The sequence below is a fragment of the Quercus suber genome, unplaced genomic scaffold (assembly GCF_002906115.3).
Source record: "Quercus suber isolate HL8 unplaced genomic scaffold, Cork oak 2.0 scaffold_306, whole genome shotgun sequence".
Taxonomy (NCBI): domain Eukaryota; kingdom Viridiplantae; phylum Streptophyta; class Magnoliopsida; order Fagales; family Fagaceae; genus Quercus; species Quercus suber.
The window spans coordinates 549,441-567,354 of NW_027069762.1; the positions used below are offsets into that span (position 1 = coordinate 549,441).

General features: G+C 32.7%; 2 protein-coding genes, 1 long non-coding RNA gene and 1 other non-coding gene across 6 annotated transcripts; 2 read left to right on the forward strand and 2 right to left on the reverse strand.

Moving 5' to 3' along the window:
• Positions 1-149: 149 nt before the first annotated feature.
• Positions 150-5,514, reverse strand: LOC112008848 (thylakoid lumenal 17.4 kDa protein, chloroplastic). 2 transcript variants are annotated; one of them, XM_065782576.1, is made up of 4 exons: positions 5,300-5,514; positions 4,716-4,861; positions 2,348-2,594; positions 150-643 (listed from the first exon to the last, which is right to left on the reverse strand). In XM_065782576.1, exons 1-4 carry the CDS (start codon positions 5,415-5,417, stop codon positions 420-422), a joined length of 735 nt encoding a protein of 244 aa, XP_065638648.1. In that variant the 5' UTR covers positions 5,418-5,514; the 3' UTR covers positions 150-419. The 2 variants fall into 2 exon arrangements, with proteins under 2 accessions (XP_065638648.1, XP_023896968.1); XM_024041200.2 differs by having other exon boundaries at positions 4,740-4,861; positions 5,300-5,508.
• Positions 5,515-8,158: 2,644 nt separating this feature from the next.
• On the forward strand, positions 8,159-12,619 carry LOC136071370 (thylakoid lumenal 17.4 kDa protein, chloroplastic-like). Its single transcript, XM_065782577.1, has 2 exons — positions 8,159-10,415; positions 12,126-12,619. Exons 1-2 carry the CDS (start codon positions 10,145-10,147, stop codon positions 12,347-12,349), a joined length of 495 nt encoding a protein of 164 aa, XP_065638649.1. The 5' UTR covers positions 8,159-10,144; the 3' UTR covers positions 12,350-12,619.
• A 693-nt stretch (positions 12,620-13,312) lies between these two features.
• TRNAG-CCC (transfer RNA glycine (anticodon CCC)) lies at positions 13,313-13,383 on the forward strand. Its single transcript has one exon. It is a non-coding gene; the product is annotated as a tRNA-Gly (tRNA).
• A 1,765-nt stretch (positions 13,384-15,148) lies between these two features.
• LOC136071371 (uncharacterized) lies at positions 15,149-16,644 on the reverse strand. 2 transcript variants are annotated; one of them, XR_010632647.1, is made up of 3 exons: positions 16,360-16,644; positions 16,169-16,248; positions 15,149-16,022 (listed from the first exon to the last, which is right to left on the reverse strand). It is a non-coding gene; the product is annotated as an uncharacterized LOC136071371 (long non-coding RNA). The 2 variants fall into 2 exon arrangements; XR_010632646.1 differs by having other exon boundaries at positions 15,149-16,248.
• Between the last annotated feature and the right edge of the window lie 1,270 nt (positions 16,645-17,914).

Here is a 17,914-nt window from a genome sequence, read left to right on the forward strand (position 1 = left end):
TTTTTTTTTTTTTTTTTTTTCTAAATATTATTCGTTACCCCATCAAGCTTTCAATAGGAAATGATAAAGAAATGATATTAAATAAATAATAGTTTCTATCTTTTATCTGAAAAATAAATAAATAATAGTAAAAGCAAAATATAAATATATAAGTAAAAGGAAATACAACAGCAAACCATATATAATACCTTTTTTCTTAGAAACTCAAGCCATATAATACCTTCTTCCTCAAATTGTAGGTCAAAAATCAATAAAAATTACCAAGATACCAAGAAATAGAAATGATCAGCACATATATAATTCCTTTACAACAATAATTATTTAATGGGGTATCTTTACAAAATTCTTCATGTGACATAGTAGCCTCCGTTTGTTTATTCAAGGGATAGAAGAAATGTATGAAAGATGATAATATGAGGTCATCGACATCCTAACTCAGCTCTTCCATCATCACTGATTGAAGTATTAGTACAAAGCTTTTGAAGATCAATGTAGCCAATAATGGTGTCCTCAAAAACTGCATCTTCCAACTGAGCTTGATTAAAGGTGGAGCCAGACAATACAGTGTTTCTAAATACAGCTCCTTTGAGATCAGCTTTCTCGAAATTAACACGATCCAAAACTGCATTTGTGAAATCTACACCTACAAACAATTATGGTCACTATTAGTCAACATGAATTTATAATACAATTTTGTATAGTTGGTATCTTCAAATTAGAGCACAGACAATGATCGTAAAATTTGCTACTGAGACATCTGGTTTGGTTTGCAAATCCTCATAGGCTTATTTCTTTAATTGAAAGTAATGGTTAATTTCAAGGATTCTGGCTCAGATGACTTTTAGTTTTTAGTAGCTATGACCAGATAAGTGTTTTTAAATTTTAAGTATTTTCTTAGAATTAACCAAGAAAAAGGAGACAACTTGTGAAAGGTGAGTCAGCCTCGAAGACATTCATAGAACTTTAAATGGATATAATTTTCTCTTTAAGCCTCCTGCATCATATATTACCTATCAGTTCATCATATCGGTTTATCATCTCCCTCTTTTGCCCAAATCTAAGATTGTTATGAAATTATCATATTTAAAAAAAGAACAATGAGGCATGTGGATATGTTTTAAAAGAAAAAAACTGACTTAAAAAATGACAAGATTACAAGAATGGGGACCTCACGTTGCTCTTGTTTAGAAAGTTCTATTCTAATTCCAGACAAAGAATTAGTAGCTTCATAGTAGTTACAGAGTTCCAAATGAAATGGCCAATCCTTATATTATTTAATCCTTGCATTTCACTATCTTTTGTGTCTTACAATTGAACATATTTAGAAAAAGCATGATGAGGCATGTAGATGTGTACTTTTTTAATTTTCAAACTGACATAAAACTGACACGATTACAAGAATGGGGACTCCGGGTTTTTCTTGTTTAGAAAGTTCTATTCTAATTCCAGACAGAGAATTAGTAGCTTCATAGTAGTTACAGAGTTCCAAATGAAATGGCAGATCCTTAAATTTTTTGATCCTTACATTTCGACTGTCTTTTTTTTTTGTGTGTCTTACAATGGAACATATTTTAAAGAGATATCAAGGTCCAAGACATGAGCCCATTGCAACTAGTCTAAATTCAATAGACCAGAACCTACTAGTAGTTCTAGTGCAAGTAAAGTAACCCCAGGGTTAGTCTATGTTTAGCCTGGGATTAGTCTCTCTATATAATGTGCCAACAGACTCGCTATGACACAATTCAAATCAATAAAAATGTAGCCACTCAAGGGCTTTCCACTACGAATGTAGGTTGTCAAGTCGAACCACATTAATTTCTATGTACATCCGCTTTCTTTCTTTTTTCTCTCTCTTCACTCTTTCACTCTTAATACCAACATAAATTCTGATATGGTATCAGATCTATGTCACAACAATTCTTACAGTATTCATGTGTATACATATATATGTGATTTAAATGGAATTCTCTACGTTCATCACATAACACAAACAGATCAACCCCAGAGTATCAAGATCTGTCATTGTTTAAACTTTATTCAGGGGGGTGGAAGTACATGGGAATGCCTTTTAAAATAATAATAATAATAATAAGTAAATGGAAGTGCCTGTAAATGATGAGGGAAAGTATAAAACAAATAAAGAGAATCATTCTTCTCATAGTACCTCAGATCAGGCCCATTTAAAACATATATATATATTGAAGTGTTAAGATTGTAATAGTGTATGCCAGCTAATTATCTAAATATCCTTAGCTAAAAGATTTGCACTGGTAAACCATATGAACAACAAATAAGAAATGATTTCACAAAACAAAACTTAAAGGATGATTTATAGATAGGAAATTACCTATGAAGCTAGCTCCAGCAGCATATGCCTTTGACATCACCACTTCTGTCATGTCTGCACCATCAAACTTAGCATTTGACATAAGTGCTGCTGCGAGAGACTTCCCCTTGAGGTTGGATTTATCATTTGTGTAATCACAGAATCGGAGATCAATCGGCTTGTCATAAACACCATTTGCCTGACCTATCGTGTTACCAACGAATGCTTTCTCACATCGATTGGGCTCTGTTGATAATGGAGGCAGCCTCTGCATAGCAAACATGAAATACATTCGTTCAAGTCAAGTCCTTTACAAATAAAATTTGTATTCTTCCATGAATGATCTACATAGTCTTCTTGTTGCCCGATAAACTGTGTGATTTTGTCTTTAAAAAAAAAAAGAAGAGAACATGCATGTAAAACACACAAAGAGACCAAAAAGATGTTGAAAGACCCCATCAGCGAAGAAAAACCACATGAATGGGTAGTTGAGCGCCTTGCTCTTCAACTTCAAACTAGAAGAATTCAGGGATCAAAAACCCCTCTATTTTCATCCCTCCAAATACAACACCTATTGAGAAGACACAAAACCAAACTTGTCTTCTCCCAACTATTCTCAAGTCAAGAAAACAAAAATGTAATTAGATTCCAGACCATCAGAGAACAAAGCAATAGCTCATTCACTGATTTTGCATCTCTGCAGATCATGCAACAACCATTTCATTTTCCACTTCCCTGTTATCCAACCATCTGTTGCCAAATATCTCTCTCATAATTACAGACAAAGCTAACAACTTTATGTGGGGTTAACATACCTGCAATCTATTAGCTATTTTAAAAAGATATAAATTACCACTAAGTTATTAAAATGAATATCAATTAGAAAAGAGAAAAAAGAGTTCCCATTTTGAATTCTATCTATGCAGAAAAATGGTTTCTCCCTAGCTTAAATGGCACCTTCCCTCCTCATAAAACAAGTTGGAGGGTAAAGTTCCTGATTCAAAACACAATGGGTGCTTGTATAGCTTAGAAAAAAAAAAAAAAAAAAAAAGGCTGCTATAGCTCATTATTCCAAGCTAATATTGCAAAGCTGAACATCCCAATCAACACGTCACATAATTGTCCAATCTTTATCAATTAGAATATAAACATTCCAGACATTCTTTCATAATAGCCTCTTAACCATACTAAATTTCCTTCCTAATTTCACACAATTCTAAGATTGAATCATTTTTCATGGATGAAATAAAAAGCGGTTTCATACAGTTACTTCAACCATATAACTGTGAACGAGGAGCTGGTAGATTAAGGTAGTAGATTCAGCGGAGAAGATGCCTCATGGTTCTCAGAACAATGTTTCGGGAATCAAGCCAAGGGGGATCAAACTTTAATTAGGGAATTTATAAATAATAGGTGTGTGAACAATGGACCCCATTAAGGAAGTAGAAGGAAATCAAAACAGCCACATCTGAGTATTAGATTGATGGCAAGTCACTAAAGGATTTTCAATATGATTTCCTGGTCAAGTCCAAAAGAGTTTATCCTCAAAGAGGGTAAAGCTGCTGGACCAGGTGCCATTGGGAGATGGAATGTTTGAATCCCAAAGTAGAAAGGAGTAATGACATTCCCCTTTTTGGAATGTCCTAAGAGTCTGAATTCCTTGAGTTATACTTAACTTATTGATTACTAGGCCTAAATATTTATAGATAAAGACCATTTTTCCTTTAGCTAATCATTGGAGGTGACAACTATTTTTAGGTATGAGGTATCGGGGATTGTGCTACTATTGTGACAAGTTTCATAATCCTAACATCACAAAACACAACGACAGATTTATCACTCTTGAGGACATAGTGATATAACTTATTATGTGAAAGGCAGTGGCCTTGATGTCCTCCCTAAGGCATTACTCCCACAAGATTACCCTTGACCAATACCTCAAAACCGCACCCCTTAAGGTATTCCCAATCAACTTAAGTCTGCCAAGCCCTGATGGGTATCCTGGACCCTCCTTCTGACTTAGACTGGCATGAAACATCCACGCCTACCCAGGGCTTGCTGGAGACGTACCCATCTAGGAAGCCACAACGTACAATACATTAATAATAAGATGCCTTCGTTGATGTGAGCCCATTGATGAATGTATCTAAATTTCTTGATTAAATTTCATGTGTCAAACCATAACTCAGTTGCAGCTTCTCAATTTTCAAAGCAATGTCCAACCTTTAGGCATAATTCAGTTAAATATGTTATAGATATATGTGGCAGATATGCAAACGCTTTCAAGAAAACAAAGAAGCAAGCTAGTTACTCTATGCACATTAGTAATTGCTTATGAAAAAAAAAAAAAAAAAAAACGGATCACGAAATTGAGTGTTTCATGAAATACCATATAGAAGTGTGTGATCTGAACCTGATTAGCAGCAATTACAGGTGAGGTAGCAGTCAAAGCCCAAACAGCAAGAATACCACAAGCTACATTCTTAATTTCCTTGAAATGGAATAAGCTTCTTTTGGATTCAGAACCATCTCTAGCTGCTCCCAAGCACACCAAACATCAATAGCATCTATCAGCTTGACAATATTAAACTTCACTTAGTGGGCATCAACAGAATCAAACTAAAATCAATGAAATACTGGAGATTTTCTGTATAAGCAATTTGCATGAATTCAAACTAAATATCCATATAACATGATGAACTAATCATAACCACAAACTTTTCTTAACTAGTCAAGACAACCTCATAATTCAAAGTCAACCAGTTAAACCAAAATTCAAACTTTTATCTTATAAATTTTATAAATATGTATAAAAATACAAATGGGTATACTCATATCTTGGTTATCATTCATCTTCCATCAGTTTCATTCAAATATCAAAAGGGCCTTCATTCTTATAAACAGAACAAAAAAATATGTAAAAAGAATGAGACAAAAGTTTGAACTTCGGTTTAAGAAATGTGGGAGTCTTACCAGAGCAAGTGACTGTGATGGAAGAGTGGAATTTTGGAATGGGAAAAACTTGGCTTTTGGGTGTAAAACTTCGGAGACATAAACTGTTTGGAGAGAGTGGAATTGAAAGAGTAGCCATTTATTTTTTTTCAATATTTGGAAGATTTTCTGTGTCTATGATCAGACTTGTATCTTATCCGTCGATGGTTCTGGTGGGTAGATACGAAATATCCTTCTAACATGACATGACACGTAGGCTTCTGGATTGGAGTTGTCTGGACACTACAGGTTTTTTCTTTTTAAAAAAAAGCTTAAATATTTATTAAAACACACCAACACAAATTAATATATAAAACTTTTTTAAATAGATTTATAATATATTACATAACCAGAATACCATTACAAAATGATCTTCACTGTATGATAACTTGATTGTGCTACAATAACATTTTTTTTTAAATTTTGAAGGCATTTATATTATGTAAACAATTACCATAAATTACTTTTTTTTTTTTTGGAGTCTAATAATCACATTTTAAATTGTGATGTAACAAATATTGAAAATTTTTATATTCCTAAGTTAAGGTGCTTAATGTAATGTAATTGGTTAAATACCCTTTTCACAAGTATGTAGAGTTTAGGCCATTGGCCTCAGTAGCCTATTGGCACCCAGGTACCTGAATGACCTGATGCTCGGGGTTCTAGCCCCTGCAATCACCTAGAAAAAAAAAAAGTACGTAGAGTTTAGGAAAATATTTTTTTGTGGATTTGCTTATCTTATTAGGGAAATGTTAACAAGCACTGTATTGGCACCCAGGTACCTAAATGACCTGATGCTCGGGGGTTCTAGCCCTTGCAATCACCTAGAAGAAAAAAAAGTACGTAGAGTTTAGGAAAATATTTTTTGTGGATTTGCTTATCTTATTAGAGAAATGTTAACAAGCACTGTGCAGTGCTTGTTGACATTTCCCTTTTTGGGTCTCACTTAGACAAAAAGGAAAAAAGTTGTTTAAAAAATTTCCAAAAGAGGGAAAAAAAATTGCCAAAAGTTGTCCAAAAATCTGAAAAACTACCAAAAAAATGTGTCGTTAATGAGTATCTTACAAGTTACAATGCCTGTTAACACAACCCATTTTATTATAGTGGATTTGCTTTATTGGGAAAAGGTTTTCAGTGGAGTGATTTTTCCTTTGGAGTATTCCTAATCAATTTCTCGCTTCGTCACCATATTATCATTCACTTGTGAATGTTTTAGTAAGATTGGTGACACATTATTTTATTCGCCTTTTGCATGTTTTGAATTGCCCTACTCATGATTATAAATTGGCAAGATCGGACTACTTGAATAACTTGGTTTAATTCACTTGTAATTCAATAACGGGATCTAAAACTTAACAAAGCTACATGGAAATATAGGATACACCAATTCGCTTAATTTTTTCACGGAACAGATCTATACTAAAACATGCAGCTATAGCCATTTAGTTTAAAGTAAAAGATAAAAAGAAAAATGAGTAAAAATGAAATGAAATTATTTTTCATCGTTTGGTTAAACCAAGAAAGTGGAGGGAAAATGAAGAAAGTAATATAAATTGGTTCTTTTTACTTTTTCTTTTTCTTTTTTTCTGGCACCTAACTTTCTCCATGAATTTCATATCAAGAAAGGAAAATCTGGACTCAAGAAAAAGATATTGCAATATTTTTCTTATATTTTCTTTTTCTCTCACTCTTTATGAATAAAAAAGAAGAGACCTTTAACAGGTTGATAAAATATTCGGTACTTCAGATAATGAAAGAATTATCCTTACGAATGAGATTCCAAGACTTTTGGCAAATAAATGGTTTTAACTTGGATAATAACTAATCATGTTTATAAAAGAAGCAATTTAGGGTCTAAATTAACAAGAAAAGAACTAGCATTTTATAGCAGTATCAACAATTCTTTTTATATAGCCCTAAGGTTTTGGGAGTTCATAAGGGAATGAAATGGAATGATTATAAAGAATAGAATGAAATGGAATAAAATGGAATATATTTAAGTAAAGGAAATGACTGGAAAATAATTAAATATAATAGAATTAAGTAACCTTGATTAGATGTTTTAAAATTAAGGAATGAAAATGAATGGAATATAAGTAATCTTATTTGAGAATAATATGGAAAGAATAGAATGGAATCATTTTATGACAATATTACTATTAAACCCATATTTTAAAATAAATGGTTGAATAGATAGGGGTATTTTGAGAGTTTTAGTAAAAAAATTATTAAATCTAATTTCATTCCCTCTCATTCTTCCCAATTTTGAGGGAAATGAAAATTTAAAGTTTTAAGGGAATAGAGAAGAATAAGTGTTCCCTTTTACTCATTCCATTCTCTCCTACTTAAACTCCTAAACAATAGAATAAACTTTTCATTCTCTCTATTAAAACTTCCAAATAAAAAAATAGAAAAATATTCTAAAATTATTATTTTCATTCATTTCCATTATCTCCTCTCAAACAATGCCTAAATGACAAACAAGTCAAAACTAGAAAAGAAAAACTTTACTGATGAGACAACCAGGGCAGTTGCAGAACCAAATTGGGAATATACTTCAAACAGATGTCTTTTTCTTAGGTAAGTTATGTTTAATCAGACATAATAAAATAAAATAAAAACACAATAAAGGGAAACAATTAGACAATTATTCCATCTTGATACAAACGAGTATCAAGGAATATAATGGATGGTTTCCAAATCCCAAAAAATATATATTTTAGCTCATAAAGTCTACTAATTCAAATTCCTTTCGATTTCCGTTTTTTTTTTTTTTTTTTTTCATAAGCAATTACTAATGTGCATAGAGTAACTAGCTTGCTTCTTTGTTTTCTTGAAAGCGTTTGCATATCTGCCACATATATCTATAACATATTTAACTGAATTATGCCTAAAGGTTGGACATTGCTTTGAAAATTGAGAAGCTGCAACTGAGTTATGGTTTGACACATGAAATTTAATCAAGAAATTTAGATACATTCATCAATGGGCTCACATCAACGAAGGCATCTTATTATTAATGTATTGTACGTTGTGGCTTCCTAGATGGGTACGTCTCCAGCAAGCCCTGGGTAGGCGTGGATGTTTCATGCCAGTCTAAGTCAGAAGGAGGGTCCAGGATACCCATCAGGGCTTGGCAGACTTAAGTTGATTGGGAATACCTTAAGGGGTGCGGTTTTGAGGTATTGGTCAAGGGTAATCTTGTGGGAGTAATGCCTTAGGGAGGACATCAAGGCCACTGCCTTTCACATAATAAGTTATATCACTATGTCCTCAAGAGTGATAAATCTGTCGTTGTGTTTTGTGATGTTAGGATTATGAAACTTGTCACAATAGTAGCACAATCCCCGATACCTCATACCTAAAAATAGTTGTCACCTCCAATGATTAGCTAAAGGAAAAATGGTCTTTATCTATAAATATTTAGGCCTAGTAATCAATAAGTTAAGTATAACTCAAGGAATTCAGACTCTTAGGACATTCCAAAAAGGGGAATGTCATTACTCCTTTCTACTTTGGGATTCAAACATTCCATCTCCCAATGGCACCTGGTCCAGCAGCTTTACCCTCTTTGAGGATAAACTCTTTTGGACTTGACCAGGAAATCATATTGAAAATCCTTTAGTGACTTGCCATCAATCTAATACTCAGATGTGGCTGTTTTGATTTCCTTCTACTTCCTTAATGGGGTCCATTGTTCACACACCTATTATTTATAAATTCCCTAATTAAAGTTTGATCCCCCTTGGCTTGATTCCCGAAACATTGTTCTGAGAACCATGAGGCATCTTCTCCGCTGAATCTACTACCTTAATCTACCAGCTCCTCGTTCACAGTTATATGGTTGAAGTAACTGTATGAAACCGCTTTTTATTTCATCCATGAAAAATGATTCAATCTTAGAATTGTGTGAAATTAGGAAGGAAATTTAGTATGGTTAAGAGGCTATTATGAAAGAATGTCTGGAATGTTTATATTCTAATTGATAAAGATTGGACAATTATGTGACGTGTTGATTGGGATGTTCAGCTTTGCAATATTAGCTTGGAATAATGAGCTATAGCAGCCTTTTTTTTTTTTCTTTTTTTTCTAAGCTATACAAGCACCCATTGTGTTTTGAATCAGGAACTTTACCCTCCAACTTGTTTTATGAGGAGGGAAGGTGCCATTTAAGCTAGGGAGAAACCATTTTTCTGCATAGATAGAATTCAAAATGGGAACTCTTTTTTCTCTTTTCTAATTGATATTCATTTTAATAACTTAGTGGTAATTTATATCTTTTTAAAATAGCTAATAGATTGCAGGTATGTTAACCCCACATAAAGTTGTTAGCTTTGTCTGTAATTATGAGAGAGATATTTGGCAACAGATGGTTGGATAACAGGGAAGTGGAAAATGAAATGGTTGTTGCATGATCTGCAGAGATGCAAAATCAGTGAATGAGCTATTGCTTTGTTCTCTGATGGTCTGGAATCTAATTACATTTTTGTTTTCTTGACTTGAGAATAGTTGGGAGAAGACAAGTTTGGTTTTGTGTCTTCTCAATAGGTGTTGTATTTGGAGGGATGAAAATAGAGGGGTTTTTGATCCCTGAATTCTTCTAGTTTGAAGTTGAAGAGCAAGGCGCTCAACTACCCATTCATGTGGTTTTTCTTCGCTGATGGGGTCTTTCAACATCTTTTTGGTCTCTTTGTGTGTTTTACATGCATGTTCTCTTCTTTTTTTTTTTAAAGACAAAATCACACAGTTTATCGGGCAACAAGAAGACTATGTAGATCATTCATGGAAGAATACAAATTTTATTTGTAAAGGACTTGACTTGAACGAATGTATTTCATGTTTGCTATGCAGAGGCTGCCTCCATTATCAACAGAGCCCAATCGATGTGAGAAAGCATTCGTTGGTAACACGATAGGTCAGGCAAATGGTGTTTATGACAAGCCGATTGATCTCCGATTCTGTGATTACACAAATGATAAATCCAACCTCAAGGGGAAGTCTCTCGCAGCAGCACTTATGTCAAATGCTAAGTTTGATGGTGCAGACATGACAGAAGTGGTGATGTCAAAGGCATATGCTGCTGGAGCTAGCTTCATAGGTAATTTCCTATCTATAAATCATCCTTTAAGTTTTGTTTTGTGAAATCATTTCTTATTTGTTGTTCATATGGTTTACCAGTGCAAATCTTTTAGCTAAGGATATTTAGATAATTAGCTGGCATACACTATTACAATCTTAACACTTCAATATATATATATATATATGTTTTAAATGGGCCTGATCTGAGGTACTATGAGAAGAATGATTCTCTTTATTTGTTTTATACTTTCCCTCATCATTTACAGGCACTTCCATTTACTTATTATTATTATTATTATTTTAAAAGGCATTCCCATGTACTTCCACCCCCCTGAATAAAGTTTAAACAATGACAGATCTTGATACTCTGGGGTTGATCTGTTTGTGTTATGTGATGAACGTAGAGAATTCCATTTAAATCACATATATATGTATACACATGAATACTGTAAGAATTGTTGTGACATAGATCTGATACCATATCAGAATTTATGTTGGTATTAAGAGTGAAAGAGTGAAGAGAGAGAAAAAAGAAAGAAAGCGGATGTACATAGAAATTAATGTGGTTCGACTTGACAACCTACATTCGTAGTGGAAAGCCCTTGAGTGGCTACATTTTTATTGATTTGAATTGTGTCATAGCGAGTCTGTTGGCACATTATATAGAGAGACTAATCCCAGGCTAAACATAGACTAACCCTGGGGTTACTTTACTTGCACTAGAACTACTAGTAGGTTCTGGTCTATTGAATTTAGACTAGTTGCAATGGGCTCATGTCTTGGACCTTGATATCTCTTTAAAATATGTTCCATTGTAAGACACACAAAAAAAAAAGACAGTCGAAATGTAAGGATCAAAAAATTTAAGGATCTGCCATTTCATTTGGAACTCTGTAACTACTATGAAGCTACTAATTCTCTGTCTGGAATTAGAATAGAACTTTCTAAACAAGAAAAACCCGGAGTCCCCATTCTTGTAATCGTGTCAGTTTTATGTCAGTTTGAAAATTAAAAAAGTACACATCTACATGCCTCATCATGCTTTTTCTAAATATGTTCAATTGTAAGACACAAAAGATAGTGAAATGCAAGGATTAAATAATATAAGGATTGGCCATTTCATTTGGAACTCTGTAACTACTATGAAGCTACTAATTCTTTGTCTGGAATTAGAATAGAACTTTCTAAACAAGAGCAACGTGAGGTCCCCATTCTTGTAATCTTGTCATTTTTTAAGTCAGTTTTTTTCTTTTAAAACATATCCACATGCCTCATTGTTCTTTTTTTAAATATGATAATTTCATAACAATCTTAGATTTGGGCAAAAGAGGGAGATGATAAACCGATATGATGAACTGATAGGTAATATATGATGCAGGAGGCTTAAAGAGAAAATTATATCCATTTAAAGTTCTATGAATGTCTTCGAGGCTGACTCACCTTTCACAAGTTGTCTCCTTTTTCTTGGTTAATTCTAAGAAAATACTTAAAATTTAAAAACACTTATCTGGTCATAGCTACTAAAAACTAAAAGTCATCTGAGCCAGAATCCTTGAAATTAACCATTACTTTCAATTAAAGAAATAAGCCTATGAGGATTTGCAAACCAAACCAGATGTCTCAGTAGCAAATTTTACGATCATTGTCTGTGCTCTAATTTGAAGATACCAACTATACAAAATTGTATTATAAATTCATGTTGACTAATAGTGACCATAATTGTTTGTAGGTGTAGATTTCACAAATGCAGTTTTGGATCGTGTTAATTTCGAGAAAGCTGATCTCAAAGGAGCTGTATTTAGAAACACTGTATTGTCTGGCTCCACCTTTAATCAAGCTCAGTTGGAAGATGCAGTTTTTGAGGACACCATTATTGGCTACATTGATCTTCAAAAGCTTTGTACTAATACTTCAATCAGTGATGATGGAAGAGCTGAGTTAGGATGTCGATGACCTCATATTATCATCTTTCATACATTTCTTCTATCCCTTGAATAAACAAACGGAGGCTACTATGTCACATGAAGAATTTTGTAAAGATACCCCATTAAATAATTATTGTTGTAAAGGAATTATATATGTGCTGATCATTTCTATTTCTTGGTATCTTGGTAATTTTTATTGATTTTTGACCTACAATTTGAGGAAGAAGGTATTATATGGCTTGAGTTTCTAAGAAAAAAGGTATTATATATGGTTTGCTGTTGTATTTCCTTTTACTTATATATTTATATTTTGCTTTTACTATTATTTATTTATTTTTCAGATAAAAGATAGAAACTATTATTTATTTAATATCATTTCTTTATCATTTCCTATTGAAAGCTTGATGGGGTAACGAATAATATTTAGAAAAAAAAAAAAAAAAAAAAAACCCCCTTCAACAGACACAAATAATTTATTGAAAGCTTGATGGGGTAACGAATAATATTTAGAAAAAAAAAAAAAAAAAAAAAGCCCCTTCAACAGACACAAATAATAGTTTTGAATCACTTGTTGTAGACTATTAATCATATGGATAAATAATTAGAAGGAACAAAATTTTATGGGATAATTACACTTTAACTTTACACACCTATGATTAAGATAAGTTTCACTTTGTCTACTGATGATTTGAAACCTTTTAATTGAAGGTAAGCTCCATTGAGCAAATTTAAATTCACCTCATAATTTTCTTTAGGAGAATACTTTAAGTCATAAAACAAAAAAGAAGAGAAATTCAAAGACACTCTTTACGAATATTTTGTATCACCATTGTGAAATCCTATATCATGACCCACCTTAAAATCGTAAAATCTTATTACGTCTATGCTAATTTGTCAAGAAACTCTATATAATTTTATGAATTTACAAGTAATAACTCAGAGGCTTATATCATTAGTTATATAGGTTTTGAGTAGAGAGCATGTCAAATTAGCGCATCTGGTGTAGTGGTATCATAGTACCCTCCCACGGTACTGACCAGGGTTCGATTCCCTGGATGCGCATACCTCTTTTGTTAAATATTAAATTTTAATTTAATAATTCTTACAGTAGTACCAAAACCAATACTGTTTGTTTCTCTATGTTAAACTTATTACTTCTTTACGTTTTACAGTAGTAGTACAAAGATCAGTAATAAAACTTAGTGACAAAATGGAACCTGTTGTTCAAATTGTAAGTGACAAAATGTTCATTGTGGAAAATTAAAGGCAATATACCAGCTAGGTTTGTAACAGTGGTTTAGTGCTTAGTTTCAGTTGGGGTTTTTGAAGGGATAGTTCTCAATCGGCATAAAATAAAATAAAAATTCATTATAAATTTCTGGTGTACTTCTTTGTTGAAACGGTTTTGGTTATTGAAAATGGTAATGTGTTTTAATCAAGTGGAAACCAATTAAATAAGGAGAGAGAAAAAAATGCTAGTATTAATTAGACAATAAAATGAAAAGCAATAAAATTTAATAATATTTTTTTAACTATTAGATCTTTTAATGATTTATAGTGTAAAAAAATGTAACTTGAATCCATTTATATATATATATATATAATAGTATAACATACCTGTTTTGTCAAATATTTTTGGTCATTGTCTTGCATTGATTGGGCCATGGACGAATCAGGTTCAAAATCCTAGATGTGTTTGTCAAATATTTTGGGTTAGTGTCTTGCTTTGATTGGGCCATGAACTGACCAAGGTTCGATTCCTTAGATGCGTTTGTCAAATATTTTGGGTCAGTGTCTTGCTTTGATTGGGCCATGAATTGACCAAGATTTGATTCCTTAGATGCGTTTGTGAAATATTTTGGGTCAGTGTCGTGCATTGATTGGGCATGGGCGGATGCGCATACCTGTTTAGTCAAATACTTTGGGTCAGTGTCTTGCATTGATTTGGCACGGGCTATATATATATATATATATATATATATATATGAATAAGATGAATTCAAGTTACACATAGTATAACTCTTTAGAAAAAAAAATATGAGATGGATTTAAGAATATTTGTAATAATGAGGTTCTTTTTTAACCATTGGATCTACTTAAATCCAACGATTTAAAAAATGTGTAACTCTTTAGAGTTACACTTGGTGTAACTTAAACTCATCTCTCTCTCTCTCTCTCTCTCTCTCTCTCTCTCTCTCTCTCTCTCTCTCTCTCTCTCTCTCTCTCTCTATATATTCCTTAAATATAATAGCATAACATACCTGTTTTGTCAAATATTTTGGGTCAGTGTCTGGTATTGATTGGGCTTGGGCTTTGTGTGTGCAAATATTTTGGGTCAGTGTATTGCATTGATTGGGCATGGGCTATGTGTGTGTATAATTTTTTATATAAATATAATAGCATAACATACATGTTTTGTGAAATATCTTTGGTTATTGTCTTGCATTTGTTAGGCCATGGGCTATATATGTGTGTGTAACGTGTGTATATATATATATATATTTTCTTAAATATAATTCAATAAAGAAAAAGAGGGGTTTGCGTTGATCCATCTTGATCTTTGGGACAAAGACCCAAGAGGGAAGAGGAAAAAAGATGATAAAGGGTCGGTCCCACTTACAAAAAATTGGGCCAGTGTCTTGCATTGATTGGGCATGGGCTGTGTGTGTATATATATATATTTATTCTTAAATATAACCCAATAAAAAAAAAAAGAGGGGTTTGCGTTGATCCATCTTGATCTTTGGGACAAAGACCCAAGAGTGGAGAGGAAAAAAGATGATAAAGGATCGGTCTCACTTACAAAAAATAGCATAACGAGCAATGCTACGCGTAAGAAAGTGTCTCACATTGAGTGGGTCATGGGCTGTATCATCTCCTTTCCTCTTCCCTCTTCCCTCTTGGGTCTTTGTACCAAAGATTGAGATGGATCAACGCAAACCTCTCTTTTTCTTTATTGAATTATATTATATTTATGAATATATATATATATTCTTTAAATATAATTCCATAAAGAGAAAAAGGAAAGAGGGGGCAAAGCCGCATTGGTCCATCTCGATTTTTGGGACAAAGACTTGAGAGGGGAGAGGAGAGGAAATGATAAGGGGCTTGTCCCACTAACAAAAAATATTATAACGAGCAATGTTTTTTTTGATAGGTATAACAAGCAATGTTATGAGTAAGAAAGTGTCTTGCATTGAATGGGCTATGGGCTGTATATATATACATATATATATATATTCCCTAAATATAATTCAATAAAGTGAAAGAGGATTGAGGGGCAAAGACACTTAAGAGGGGAGAGGAGAGGAATTCGTCACACCTAACAAGGGGGATGAGGAAGACATAGCATTAACAATACGCTGGGATCACCATCAAACAGCACATGGTTGAGCATGTGATGCATACTTGCATAGTTACTCTCAAGTCATGGGCCTCTATGTATAGTTACTCTCAAGTAGTTGTCGGATTCATTTACATTCCGTATGGCAGCACATGGAGATGCTTCTTCAAGTGTGATGATAATAAAATTGAAGTGATACGAACCTGTAATTTCAAACAGCACATAGTTGAGCTTGAGATGCATAGTTACTCAAGTCTTGGGCTCTATATATGTATAGTTACTCTCAAGTTGTCTGGTTCATGCACATTCCATATGACAGCACAAGTAGATGCTTCTTCAAGTGTGATAAAGATTGAACCTGCACATAAACCAAAATTATTGCCATCTCTTTTTGCCAAAAATTAAAAAAATTATGAAACTTTCTTCAAAATGCCCATAGTTTGCACATGGGACAAAAAGTAAATGCTTCCCTGAACTGTGATAGAGATTAGAAGTGATATAAACCTGCACGCTAAGCATGGTTATTGCATCTCTTTTCACCAAAAATGTAGAACTTTCTTGAAAATGTGGTTGCGTGATTAGCCCTATAGCAAACAAATCAAAGTCACAAGTGAGCAAAACAAAAAGTAGCTCAAACATCCTAATCAAACTTTGGTCTAAATAATATTATAGGGTAAATATCCAAATCCCATTACTTTGGTCCATGCATATATGAGGTCCATATACGCACACAGTAGTTAGTAGGTCCTGAGAGTTCTTGGAGCAGAACTAGCTAGATATATAGATCGGATTCTCCAACTCTGATAAAGACTGGTATTCAAAACCTACGCACAAAGCATAAACATTTATTGTAAAAGCTGTGTCTCAAAGTCAAGTAAGCAAAACAAATGAAGTAGCTCAAACATCCTTATCAAAACTTGTCATTTTTTTATATTTCTTCTTAAGAATCAAGAAGATATTGAGAGCGTTTATGTGTTGCGTTTGCGTTTTGCGTTTGGTGAGTTTTGCGTTTTTTTTTTTCTTTTTTTTTCTTTTTTTTTTTCTGGTTTTAAGAGTTTCAGGTGCAGTGCGGTTACTGTTCAATGAACAGTAGCCGCATTATTTGACTTTCGGCTCATGAACAGTGCACCGAACACTGTTCATGAGTCTTACCATTCTCAATTTTTATCAATTTTTTCATTAAAAATGGATCTTACGGTACTATTTACACATTTAAATATTATTTTACTACAATATTTTCAGTTTTCAGTTTTCAATTTTCAGCTAAATTCAAACCGACCCATTGTGAATCCAAATTCCAATGATAGTTATTGGTGAATGCTATAAACCATAGGTCGGCGATTATGATTACAATCTCTTAACTTTTCTTGGTTGCCGACTTCTCTTTTAGCTCTCAATTCTTACACCAATCCACGCTGTCCAATCCAAATGACATGACATTACCTTTTGGCTGCACTACAATTTGATCCCTCTCAAAAAATACAGCTAGGATGTAATTCAATTTCTTGGGGGTCAATTTTTTTGGGTCCATGGTCCTTTTGCTGCTTTTATTAAAAAACAAAAATTATAGTATGTATAATCATTTAGCTCTCCCCCCTCCAAAATTCCTCTTGGAAACAAAATTAAATGATTGGCTCATTAATTACAGAGACAAGCTAGTTTTATTTTTCTTTTTATATTGTAAAATTTGCTCTTATTGGTTCCATTGTAATTTTGAATCATTGATTCTATTGTAATAGCTTTATTCATTTCAGTGGATAATTTGGTAATTTATATTAAAAATAAAAAAATTTAAAAAGTTTATATGGAGATACATGGTAATAGATTAATTTTTTCTAAAAAAGTGTAACTTTGATAAGAAATAATATATATATATATATATATAGTACATGTCTATCATCAAATTAGATAAATTCTGTGTACTCAGTTAGAATTTAAAGAGAAATTGATAAGTTCTAAACTTTTTAGTAAACATATGTACATTAAAATTGATAATTTTTTGCATGTAATATATTTTAAAATGATAACCCACTTTATTATTAGAAAATTATTATTATTATTATTGTAAGGACCAGATTTGAATTCCTAACTTAATGTATGAATGGACTTAGGCCCAAAAAACTCAAAACAATAAATTTATAGAGAATGAGTTAGAAAACTGGGTTTTAGTTAATCAAATCACAAGTTAGGTCAGTTTAATGACAATAAAATGAAAATAAACAAGTTTTAAGCTTAAGAAAAACGTACTTG

What these genes read in the sequence shown, in the direction of transcription:
- LOC136071370 (XM_065782577.1), top strand. Translation starts at nt 10,145, where the DNA reads ATGTATTTCATGTTTGCTATGCAGAGGCTGCCTCCATTATCAACAGAG. An exon ending in TGCTGGAGCTAGCTTCATAG is followed by an intron (nt 10,416 to 12,125) that starts GTAATTTCCTAT and finishes AATTGTTTGTAG; the next exon opens with GTGTAGATTTCACAAATGCA.
- LOC112008848 (XM_065782576.1), bottom strand. Translation starts at nt 5,417, where the DNA reads ATGGCTACTCTTTCAATTCCACTCTCTCCAAACAGTTTATGTCTCCGA. An exon ending in CATCACAGTCACTTGCTCTG is followed by an intron (nt 4,862 to 5,299) that starts GTAAGACTCCCA and finishes GCTTGGGAGCAG; the next exon opens with CTAGAGATGGTTCTGAATCC. An exon ending in AGATCACACACTTCTATATG is followed by an intron (nt 2,595 to 4,715) that starts GTATTTCATGAA and finishes TTTGCTATGCAG; the next exon opens with AGGCTGCCTCCATTATCAAC.